Source organism: Oxyura jamaicensis, chromosome 5 (genome assembly GCF_011077185.1).
Source record: "Oxyura jamaicensis isolate SHBP4307 breed ruddy duck chromosome 5, BPBGC_Ojam_1.0, whole genome shotgun sequence".
In the NCBI taxonomy this organism is placed as follows: Eukaryota; Metazoa; Chordata; class Aves; order Anseriformes; family Anatidae; genus Oxyura; species Oxyura jamaicensis.
This window is the reverse complement of record NC_048897.1, coordinates 6,380,575-6,392,566: the sequence shown is the minus strand read 5'-3', so window position 1 is coordinate 6,392,566 and position 11,992 is coordinate 6,380,575. Positions and strand designations below refer to the sequence as shown.

At 53.3% G+C, this 11,992-nt stretch overlaps 1 protein-coding gene and 1 long non-coding RNA gene across 2 annotated transcripts in view; both read left to right on the top strand.

Annotated features, from left to right (window-relative positions):
* Position 1: 1 nt before the first annotated feature.
* FJX1 (four-jointed box kinase 1) lies at positions 2-2,470 on the top strand (the record flags this gene model as incomplete). Its single annotated transcript, XM_035327539.1, has 1 exon — positions 2-2,470. A coding segment is annotated over one exon (1,116 nt), but the record flags the coding sequence as incomplete, so codon positions are not given.
* Positions 2,471-9,486: 7,016 nt separating this feature from the next.
* LOC118168015 overlaps positions 9,487-11,992 on the top strand; it is a 20,748-nt gene continuing 18,242 nt past the window's right edge. Inside the window, exons 1-2 of the long non-coding RNA XR_004751329.1 lie at positions 9,487-9,799; positions 11,543-11,576. This is a non-coding gene — a long non-coding RNA (uncharacterized LOC118168015). The remainder of the gene's footprint in view (positions 9,800-11,542; positions 11,577-11,992) is intronic.

The window sequence follows — 11,992 nt, the reverse complement described above, 5'->3', positions numbered from 1 at the left end:
CGCGCTGCTGGGGCTCTGCGCGCTGCCCCCGCCGGCGCCCGGGCCGGAGCGGGGCGAGCCCCGGCGCGGCGGGCAGAAAACTTTCCGGGCGCTGCTGGCCGTGGGCCGGGAGCAGCAGCAGCAGGAGGAGGAGGAGGAGGCGGCCGGGCGGGCGGCTCCGGTGCGGCGGGGCATCTTCTGGAGCCGGGAGCTGGAGGCGCGGGTGCCGCCGGGCTTCGCGGCCGAGGAGGCGGCGGCGTGGCCGGCGGCCGCCCGCGCCGCCCGGGTGTCGTCGCTGGAGCGCGGCGGCTGCGGGCGCAGCTCGAACCGGCTGGCGCGGCTGTCGGACGGGAGCCGGGCCTGCGTGCGCTACGGCGTGAGCCCGGAGCAGATCCAGGGCGAGGCGCTGTCCTACCACCTGGCCGGCGTGCTGGGCATGCAGCAGCGCCTGCCGCCCATGGCGCTGGCGCTGGTGGAGCCCCGCGGGCGGCAGTGGGAGCCGGTGCGGGAGGAGCTGCGCGGCTCGCTGTGGGCCGAGGGCGCCGTGGTGAGCCTGACGCGCTGGGTGGACAACCTGACGGCCGTGGTGGCCCCCGCGCCCTGGGGCGCCGAGGCGGGCGGCGGGCGGCGGCCGCGGGCGCTGTCGGCGGCGGAGCTGGGCGGGCTGCCCGCGGCGCAGCTGGTGGAGCTGGTGCAGTGGAGCGACCTGATCCTCTTCGACTACCTGACGGCCAACTTCGACCGGCTGGCCAGCAACCTCTTCAGCCTGCAGTGGGACCCGCGCGTCATGCGGCGCGCCACCAGCAACCTGCTGCGCGGCCCCGACGGCGGGCTGGTCTTCATGGACAACGAGGCCGGGCTGGTGCACGGCTACCGCCTGCTCGCCGTCTGGGACCCCTACCACGAGCCGCTGCTGCGCTCCGTCTGCGTCTTCCGCGAGGGCACGGCCAGGCGGGTGGCCGAGCTGCACCGCCGCCGCAGCGCCGCCGCCGAGCTGCGCCGCCGCTACCGGGCCCGGGAGCCCCTGTGGGCACACCTCGGCTTCCTCTCGGAGCGCCAGGCCGAGCTGCTGCAGGCCCGCGTCGACTTCGTGCACCGCCACATCGCCCACTGCCGCGCGCAGGCCGCCGCGCTCTGACCCCCGGCCCGGGGTGCCCGGAGCCGGGTGCTGGCGGTGGTGCCAGGCACCCAGGGACCCCCCTCGGGCGGTTGCTGGATGTCGGCGCTGAGAAGGAAGCGTGTAGAAAGCCCCCGTCCCGGTAGCTGTTAGTCTGTGTCGTGGGCGCTCCTGGTTCGGCTGCTCGGTCCCCGGTGTGTGTTTGTGATCGTCGCCATCCTTTGATTTGACCCGTAACGTAACCGGCGCGTGGGGGACGGAAGAGGATCGATCTCCCAGGCTGCAGACACATCGCTGTGTGCCAAGACTTTGATGTGATAGTGAAAGCGGAGAACGAAACTGTCCCATGCACTTTACTTTGACTTTTTAATTTTTTATAAAAAGGACCTTTTTATTTTACAAAGTCTGCCTTTTATGTACATTATAAATGTTCATAAGCCTTTCTGTAACATACTAAAGAAACTGATGTTTCAGTAAAGCGTGCCCGATGTTTTGCCTCCTTTGTCCCGACTATGTGCCCAAGCCTGGAAAGGGAAGCGCGCACCTCCGCCAGCCCTGGTGAGTGACACGGCCCGCTGCCTCCCAGCTGCTTCCTGCACTGAGCTTCAGCTAAACAGACTTGCGTGGTGGCTTTTGTTCGTGGGATTTGGTTGCTGGTCTTTTTTTTTTTTTTCCAAGCCTGAAAAGATCTGCTTTTATCAGCACCGGTTGGTTTCAGTAAACTGACTTGAGCCTAGGGGCTGGCAGCCCCTTTGGGTGCCCAGTCTGTGTCCCAGCCTTGTAACATGGCTCGCTTCAAGTGTCACCGGACCAACAGCAGGTACCCAAAGCTTCTGGAGCTGCCAGGTATTTCTGGGAGGTGGTTGCACTGATTCTCTGCCTTCTGTTTCCATTTCATCTATCTTTGCAGCTGGGGCTGAAGCCAAACTGAAGAATAGGAAAGCTTTTCAGTCTTGCTAAAAGAGGTGTGTGGTGTTTTTTTTCTACAAAAGTTTTGTTTGAGGTACAGCAAAGCAGCACCAGCGGGTGGACAAAACAAAGCATCTGCATCTCTTGTTGCATTTTTTTATCATGTGCCAGTATCCACAGAAGAGGCAATTGTACGGCTCACAACACAGCCGGAATAGGGACAAAGGACAAGCTAATCCTCTTTGCGCCCCAGATGCCGGTGCCCATCCCGCTGTAACGGAGCGGCAGCGTAACCCCTGGTGCTGAGGCAGCAGCGCGCCGGGGGGATGCGAGGCGGTGGCTGCTGCCTTCCTGCGGTGAGCACCGACCCCCCCGGACCTCAGCAAGAGCAGCGCCTTCATCCATGCTGGTGGGGGTCCTTGGGCTGTTAATATTCATTTATTTAGATTAAACTTCACACCGAGATGAGTTTCTTTGGCCGTTACTGTGTTTTCCTTTTGTGTGTGCGTGTCGTGGGTTGGTTGGTTTGCTTGTTCAGCTAGGACAAGGGTTTTACAAACAGCTTTAAGTTACCCGCTAGTTAGCTGTATTAGATGTTGCAACCTGTGCATATGTGTTTATCTTAAAATGCTACAGCAGCCTCCAAGACTTGCTTCATTCAAGTGCTTAACTGACAGGGCTCTCTATTGAACTCGCATTTATAGTTCAGAGCATTTATCTCTCCGAACAATGCTCAGAACCCCATGTGACAGTTCCCTTGCCATTTACATGATAATACACAATTTAGCTGTGTAATTCTTAATTCCTCTTTAGCACTGCTTGTCAGCCTTACTTTGTAACTCAAAAGCAGCAGCTCTGTTGCATTCACCTAATGAAAATACGTTTAAGTAATAGACTGCTGGTATAAATTGTAAGCCACAGTGAAGAGCAAACTGCTGTGCCGCAAACTTCCCTGGTTTTGTTTCTGTTTGAGTATTTCTACAAGTATCGGCACGACCCTGCTTTTGATGGCTAATGGGAAATAAATCTCCTTTGCAGCGCCTTTAGAGCCAGACCCTAGATAATTACACCCTTCATGAAGAAACATGGGGCTCCATTTGTCGGTTGGTAACCACCTCGAGCTGTACATGGGGTATGTGCTGAAAAGTGGTGTGGTTACGGGTCGGTGAGGCTGGAGGTACCATGCTGGAGAAGCCGCATCCCATGGGGAAGCGAGGCCAGGGATGGTGATGCTGTGCCACGGAGCTCCTGCATTTTGTTCTGCTGCAGATCGTCTGCTGCTGTGCTGGAGAAAGCTTTCAATCACTGTCACGTTAAGGAAACTACCTTTCTGCTGTGTGACTTCTTCGAGGCAAGCAGAGCTTTGTCAGTTCTTGCCCTGGTGCATTCTTCGCGTGCCTCCAGCTTGATGCAGTGCCTGAGCCCAGGCAGTCTTTGAGCAGAACAAAGGGCTGGGGTCCCGTCGGGCTTCTCCTGCGCTGAAATCTCGCTGGCGCCGCTCTAATGCTGTGCTCCTCCTGCTGCTCCCTTTGCAACCAGCAGCAGGGCAGGTGAGGAGGGCCTCTCTTTAGAGAGTGGGAAGACCTGCAGCCCTGGAAGTTGTAAGCCCCAAGTGGTGCTGAGGGCAGGAGCTGGCCACGCACTGCTGGCAGCCTCGCTGCAGCTCGCTGGAGGAACCGTGCTGCTGGGCTTCCCGCAGCATCCAGAGGTTTGCTGCTGCTGGACACCAAGGAGGGATGCGGGCTGGGGGTGGCTGCTTCTTAGGAGCTTGCTCACAAGGCTGGCACTCACAGGGCACATTCCTCATGCCTTTTTTTTTTTTCAGGGGTCCAGAGGCGTTCTGAAGCTGGATGAGCTTCTGCGGTGCCTTTCTCCAGGCGAGGCTCCCACTGCTCACACATTTGCTTGCTGGTGCTACACTTTGCTGCCAGCCTAGGGCTATGCCAGCCCCCTCACGGGTTCTGGGAATAACTGGAAGAAAGTGAAAATGGAGCTGGTTATGCTTTGACTTACTGGGCATGCAGCGTGCTCTTACCAGCACCGGCACTGTGGTTGTGGCTTGATTGCCCTTTGAAGTTCAGTGCATTTTTTTAAATGGTAATAATTCTGAGAACTTTCTCACCGGCATGCTAGGTGGTCCAGGACTAGCTTGGGAATGAGATCATGTCAGGGCTTAACCTTATATTGCATGTTATTCCTTCTTTGCTACCACAACATAAACCACGAGTGCTCCTCAGAGCCACTCTGCTCAGGCTTGGCCACAACCCAGAAGCCATCTCCCTCACCCCTCGGGTGCTGGCGTAGCTCTCACCACCGAAGAGGACGGGTGCTGCTGACCTGAGCAGCAGTTACTTCCCAGCGTGGTGGCTCCTGGCTGCAAAGTCTTTTGCCCTGATTTGATTGGCATTTAACAAATATCACGGCACCCTTGGCGAGGGTTTAATCTAACTCGTTATGCCTCGCTAATGGATTTCACCCTGCGTGTTATGTGTGCTCCATAGGCCTTACTGCCCGTGGCGTTTGACACAAAGCATTTCATAATTTTGGGTAAATAACATTGGACATTGGAAATGCTCTTCCTTTCCCTAGTTTGGAGCTGTGAGCAGTTCATTAAAAAGCTCACTTTCAGTGTCATAAAACATGCATATAAAATTTCATATCTGAGCACGTACCAGTCCAGGGTTTCCCAAGCTGTTTGGAGGAGCGGATGCTGCCAGCCTTGGGCACCTGTGGCTGTGTGATGCTGGGAAGTTCACCGCTGTGCTCAGGCAGGGGGCTGAGAGCAGGCTGGGCACCAGGGCACAGTGAGGCTGGGAGAGCTCGCTTGCTTCTCCTGCTGTGCCCTGAAAGCATCGTCGTCTGTGGGGACTGTGGTGATTTCCTCTTGTAGCTGCAATCCAGCTAAAAGGCTCCATTCCCAAAGATATCTCACGGAAAGTAAAACAGCCTCTAAAGTGCCCCTGCACACACCCCACCACCCCTCCCTGAGCCCTCCTGCTGCCACAAGCCCCGCACCGCAGGGCTGGTGTCCCCCAGGTGCCGGCGGGCACCCCCCTGCAGCACGGGATGCGCTAACCAGAGGCAGGGCTTGTGCCGGGGCCCCATCGCAGCCCAGACAAAGCGGTCTTATTTCTGCATATCTGTAAATTTCAGATGGAGGAATCATCATTTTTTAATGCGCCTGTCTTGCTAGCTTCCTTTTTGTGTCCTGCCGGGGGGGAAAGTGCATTAATAAACTATGGGTTAAAGCTGCCGGTGTGAATTCTTTTTTCTTGTTCCTGATTTCTTGGAGATGAGCTAGGGACCTGCTCACCTATTTATTTGTTTAAGCGACGGCAGCCAGGCAATTTGCTTTAGTTTAGCTGGGTCACCTTCCTAATCCCCAAAGTTTTCCATGCCCCTTCATATGTTCAAGCTAAGGAAATGTAACCGTTTCCTTTGTTTTGTTAACGATACACAGGATTTTCTCATCTGGCAAAGAGTTATTTTTCAGTTTTTAACAGTGCAGTGCAAACCCAGGTGCCATACATTATGGATGAACCTGGATGCAAAGATCTGGAGGATATTAATGGTATTACTTCCTTTCACACCAGCTACGCAGTGAGGCGACTGCTCAGCAGAGATATCCCCGATTTTATAGCCACCAGAGATCAAAACCAGGCCCTCTGCTTGTGCTTTGTGAAGAGATGGGCTGCGGAGCCCCTGAGCTCTCCCGCTTGCCGAAGGTGGGCGGCTGGAGCTGGTACAGTTAGGTTAAACGGGTGCTCCTGGGTTGCCTCACGTTCTTCCATAAGAAAAAAAAAATCCTTTATGTTTCTAATATTGCTTCTGATGATTAAAACTAAATTAGAAACGTAATTTAGTTGTCAGTGAGCAGCCTAGATGGTTATTTTGCTTGTTTTATTCATCTGAGTCAAGGCGCGTTCTGTCGATGCTGCAGCTCGGAGAGTTTCATTTCCCAGACCTCTCCCATGTGAGCGGGACGCTGCAAGAGCTGTGCTGTCGGCCCTACAGTCAGTGCTCCTGGAAAGGAAGCCATTCCTGTGAAAACACAAATCATTAACATGCTTTCTCTCTCTATTTTGCAAAAGAATATTTAGGATGTTTTTCCCTGTGCATCTTGCTTTCTTGTCATTTTTCAATCTGCTGTCAGTGCAATGATCTCCGTCCGATTTTTTTCCATCGTGGCCGTGATCAGCGTGCGCATGATCCTAGTGATCGTCAAGAGAATTACTTTCCAGAAAGCAAAGTGTACTCGCCAAATGGCTTTAAAAATTGCCCTGCCTGATAGGAATTACTCACAAAGCTCGTTAACATTTCAGTTCTCGGTTTGCATAAAGGCTGAAAAATATAGGTGTGCCAGACGGAGTCTTTTGTGCATTAGAAATGACAGAATTCTGACTTCTAACACTTCGGATGCGCATTTATCTTCCTGAAATTGTGGGAAAGGGCAAATGTAAGGAAAGCAGCTTCAGCATCTCCATACCTGGAGCCGGCATAGAGCATGGGTAGATAACAAATAATGCTTAATGGCAACGACACGTGCCATCTAGAGGCAGCAGCACAACCAGTGCTGGGGGAGTGCTGAGGATGTGCTGCCAAAGCCCTGGACTTGTGCAGAGCCTCTCCTGTGGGTTCAGAGCACTTCACGAGGACAAGTCAGGCATCATGGTGCTCTTTCAGCAAGTCTGTTATTGCCCTCATATTACAGATAGAAAAGCAGGAATGGAGAAGCCAACGCATGTTGCATGTCGTTGGCAGGGCCACTGCACCTAAATTAGCAGACAAGTGGTCCCCCAGCACTTGGTTCCTCCGTGCACAGGGCAGGGTCTCCACCACTGCCTTCTCAGGCTGCACAGCTCCATCCCTGAGCTATCCATGCTTCCCCTCATGGCCCAAGGACAGCAGGAGGGCACTGGGGTGAGGAGAAGCTCGCAGTCCTAGAGTTACAGCTATGAGCCTCAGATGTACCCGCAGGTGCAGCGGAACTGTGCACGGTGACAGCCTGCATTTCTTGTGACACGCTGTCATTCTCGTGTAACATTACACCAGACAAGAAATGTGGGGTTTCATGCATTTCACTTGTTCCGTGCTCGGGCAGATAAAACCCATGGGATACAGCAGAAGAAAATCAGGCCACTTTATGCTGTTAACTACCTAATTTAATTAATGTTCAACCCAACTTCAGAATAATTGGGTTTGAAAAAAAAAAAAAAAAAAAAAAAAAAAGACATCAAAGTAACAAACTACAAGCCTTAGAAGCAGGTGAGGCTTCTGTAGATCACCAGATATGAAACCCAAAGCAGTCACGGACATCACACAGTGTTAGTAAACCTTCCAGTATCCAGGGGCACAGCAAGGATTTTCTGCTGATTTGAACCACTGCAGCTTGAAAACTGGTTTTCTAGATTTCTGCCCTTAGAAGTCAGATCAGAATTGGGTTTCAAATGTTGTTAGTGCAAAGCATAAAGTTTTGACCTTTCTCAGTTTTTTTTTGTCTCTTGACTTTTTTTTGGAAGAGGAGGAAGGATGATTTTTGTCTATTATTACTTTTTGAGAGTGACTTGTTTGCATATTTGTTTGCTGAGGGTTGGTGGTGGCTCTGGTAGCTTGTACTAAGCTGCTAATGGTGCCAGCTGAAACAAGCCTGGCATTCCTATGCTCCTCACAGAGCCTCCAGTTTTGCTCTATCAACACTTTCCTTAAGTGCATTGCATTATGGATGCTATGTGCCCGGTTTGCATTAAGGATGCCGTACAGCAGGCTTCCACCTGGAGGCAAAGCCTGCTCCTGCCTCCCCCTCCTTACTCAAAACCTGAAGTCTTCTCACACTGAGTATTTAATTTCCTTTTGTTCAGGATAAAATGATATGTAAAGTGTGTGTTGCCATGGATGCGAGGCTGCGTGCCGAGCGATCCTCCCCTTCCCCAGGTAGACTTCAACCAGGATGTTCGACGTCAGCCAGCACTGCTGCACGGATGGGCTGGGGTGGGGAGAAACAACTTGCAAACTGAAGTTCCCATTGCAAGAAAGCCTCTTGCTGAAACAAAGTGAGTCTTGTGCCCCCCCAAGGGCTGCAGGGCTTGTGCTGGGTGTCCTCAGCAGCACCCGGTTCTCTCCCTGTCCTCGGCATCTCACGGGGTGTCTGAAGCAAGTGTCACAATCTGCAGCCTGCCCTGCTTGGCCCTTGTCCTGCGGGGGCCAGGGATGCAGCCTGGTATTTAAATGTGGTGGGGGCACATAGGGAATGGGTGATTAGGGGGTTTACAGCCTTTCCCTAACATAGTTTTGACCCTATTTTTGTACCCATTATATTCAGCACAGCTACTTATCCTTTCCTTGTCTCAGCAGCATACTTGTATCACAGCGTCAATTTGTCGTCGTAATTACCCTGGGCTGTGGCCTCCACAGGCCTGCTCTAGAATCATTTCATCTAATTTTGTCTAAAGAGCACAGCCTTGTCTCCCTGAGCTCGCACCCAAATCACCTCCTTTTACTACACGTTCCGTTCTCCCCCAGGAGGGCACGGCTACGGCCTGCCCTCGCTCCCTGCAGCCCAGAGCACAGACTTCAGTCCCGCTTGGACCATGAGCTAAACGCCTCTCTGATTTAGCTTCTCTCTTGGCGGGGGGACCTCCTGCATCCTGCTCCGCACCCGAGCACCTCCACAGGTCCCTTTCTGGGGGCCGCGCGGTGGTGCCTGCGGCAGCGGCGGCCGCTCCCCCTGCTTGGTGCAGCGGCGCTCTTCTGGGCCCTCCGTCCTTTGTCACTCCTGAGAGCCACCGCAGCAGGAAGACGCCTTTTTTTTTTTTTTTTTCTTCTTTCCTCACTGGGATGGGCTTTAATAAAGCTATTGTATTTGATCACCGGCTTAGGAAACAATAATTTAGCATAATAGGGAAAGATCATTAATGTTCAATGAACCTAGCACTCTGCTCCAGTTTTCGCTGCCCTTGAGAGACGGAGTAAACTCTTTTTCCTTAATTGAAGACTAAATAGAGTACATTTCATTTTTCATTCCCAGCACTTTTTCCAATGGGCTTGTGATGCTCACTAATGCGTGCTGAAAGGGGTGGACTGCCTGGCGGCAGGGGAAAAATTGGGTGGGAGGGTTCAGAGCACATAAAAACGTGCTCGCTCTTCATCAGATGGCTCTCCTGGGCCCTCGGCTTCTTCCGTGACAAGCCTCAACTTGGGGGCCCCCGCGGACGGGGCTGAGGAGATGTGACGGTCCCGATGGTGCCTCACGCCACTGGGAGGAGGGCGATGCCCACTCCCCAGGGGCACAAGGGGATGGGGACAGCAGCGGGGGCTAGCACTGGTGTCCGGGTGGCACGGTGACCAACACGCTGCCCACCAAGGCACGGGCACCATGGGCAGGCCGTGGGCAGAGAAGGGCAGCGGGGCTGCGGCCGGGGCTCGCCCCCGCCGGCAGCGGGGCTCCGGGCCGCAGCCACGGGCGGCCCCCGCTGTCGTGACGGGGAAATGTCACGCGTGGGGCGGGCAGGGCCCTGCCCTCCTGCCGGTTCTGCCGGCCGCGATATCGCCGCTTTAAGCGGCGGGAGGCTCCCGGCGGAGGTGGGGCCGTGCCGCGGCTCTGCCCCAGAGCAGCCTCCCGGCCCCGCCTCGGCCCGGCCATGGCGCGGGAGCCGTCACGGAGGGGCCGGGGCAGGGCTGAGAACGAAGTCAAGTGGAGCCCGCGCATAAATCTCTCTGATTTTGCCTTCAGTGTCTGCGGCCTCTCCTGGGAGGAAAAAATGGTCTTGTTTTCTGCCTCCATCAGTCACTTCAGGGGTGTGTTAATGGACCGCTGGGATGCTTCTTGGCTCGTTCGAGTCATCCCGCCGTCTGTCTTGCGTGTAACTAGTCCCTCAGGACACCGATGCTGCTTAGGAAAAAAAAAAAAATGTATTTGGAAACAATCCTGCCAGCATACCATATGTTAGAGTTTAGGGTTCCCTTGTTTGGTGACTTGGGGCACCTGTGTGAAAACATTGTCGCTTTTAAATTTTCTCTCTTGCTGCTGTTTATGCTTGTTGTGTCACAGGCTGATTGCTCGAGAGGTAATTGTGCTGTCCAGAGTGCGGGATGCAGTACCCGGGAAGTCTGGTGATTGGCACTCCGCAAGCACCACCAAACTTAGAGCGAGAAAGGAGGGAAGAAGCAGAGGAAAATCACCGGTGTTCCTGTTCTGATGTAGCTCTCTGAGGCAGGAGGACAAATAACGCTGGGACCATGGACCAGAAACCAAATACATATGAAATGGGATTTGGAACTGTTTTGAGACTGGCTGGTGAATGGAGCTAGAGGGGCTTTTCTACAGAGGGACAAGTGCTGTGAAGTGAGAAAGGCTGGAGGTCGCAGCGTTTGGTGGTATGACGAAGGAGTGTTCACCTGCATCACAAGATGTGCTGTTAGGGTTGATCAAGATGCATCCAAAAAACCACACGTTGGTGCTGTTGCTGGAAGGCCCTCAGTGCCCTTGTGAGGAGATCTCCTTCCCCACCTCCCCTTGTCTCCAGTGATGCACTGATTGTAGCCTGGTCTTTGCCCCGTGCTCACTTTGACCTGCTTCTATACTCGCGCTGACCACCCCTGTGGGCGTGTGGCTAGCCTTCACTTGCCAACAAGCAAAAAACATGGCCTTTGGTGTCAGAACAAAGCAAAAATGACCACAGCTTGATGATCAAAACCAGTTGTCTCACTGGAAGGTGGGCTGGCAGCTGGGATGAGCACAGAGGACCTCCTGTGTTATTCCTGCTCCTCAGCACATGAGTTGTCGCGAGCGGTGTCTGTGAGGGGCAAGGTTTGAGAAAGTTGCCTAATGTAAGCATTGCCTCGCCCAGCCTCTGAGCCATCAGGCAACTCTAAAGCCAAATACTCCTCTGATCTGGGGCCTGGATTTCCCCTGTTGTGGTTGATAGCTCTTTTTGCAGACTGGAGAAGCTTCAGTAGGAGAGAGGCCCCAGGAGGCCCAGCACACCAAGAGCTGGAGCTCTCCCTTCTCTTGAGGGGTCAGGCTTCGGGTCCACCAGGCGGACAGCCTTGCTGGGCCCGGTGTTGCAGGAGGTGCTGGCTGTGCAAGATGAGGGGAGCACTGCTTCGTTCTGGCTTAAACATGGCCTGCCTGTGGCAAAGGCTGAGGAACGGGGTGGATCGGATGGGAAACAGCCTGCAAAGCCACTGCCAGACTGCATGGTCACTGAGACTAGGTGGTCTCTGTACACTCCGTGCCAGAGGGGGGGATAAAAGGATGTCTAAGGTATTTTGCTGGCAGGTGTTTAAATGCCTATAGGATTAGGTGAGGGGCTGAGGATTTACTTTTTGGATGCAGGCATTTGAATCGGGGGTTAGTTATCTAAGCCTCCCCCTACCAAGGTCTCAGCACATTTTTCAGATTCTCTTCTGTTAAATGCTGTAGATAAAATCAGAAAATGCTCCAGGAAAAAGCCTCCCTGAGACTCTGCCTCAACTCTTTTATTTGTCAACAGGCTGCTGCCTATCAAATGAGAATAACATTATTTATTTTTTTTGCAGGGAGTAGATGAAGCAAAGGAAGCAAATATTTCAGGTATTCCTTAAGTACCTCACACTTCACTTTTTCTCTCCTGAAGCATGCATCTTTGATTGCTTCCTTAATTAGTACTTCTTAAATCTCTCTCTGCTCACATTTATAAATAAATCAAAATATAAATGTAGAGTATTAATTTATCAGGCACTCAATCTGTGTTTCAGAGAGCAAATTTAACACCTGTACATGAAAGGACCAAGTGCCTCCCACAAGCTTCTGAGCCACCAACTTTGGTGGTGTCTGTGGAGCATCCGTGAGCATCTCTCAGAGCCCTGCTTCAGGAACAATTATGCAAGGAAGCCTTGAGAAAAATGAATTGCTTGTTGCATTTAATTTTCATTCTAGCAGGTCTCCCAGTTCACTTGTCTGTCTTTCTTTCTTTCTTTCTTTCTTTCTTTCTTTCTTTCTTTCTTTCT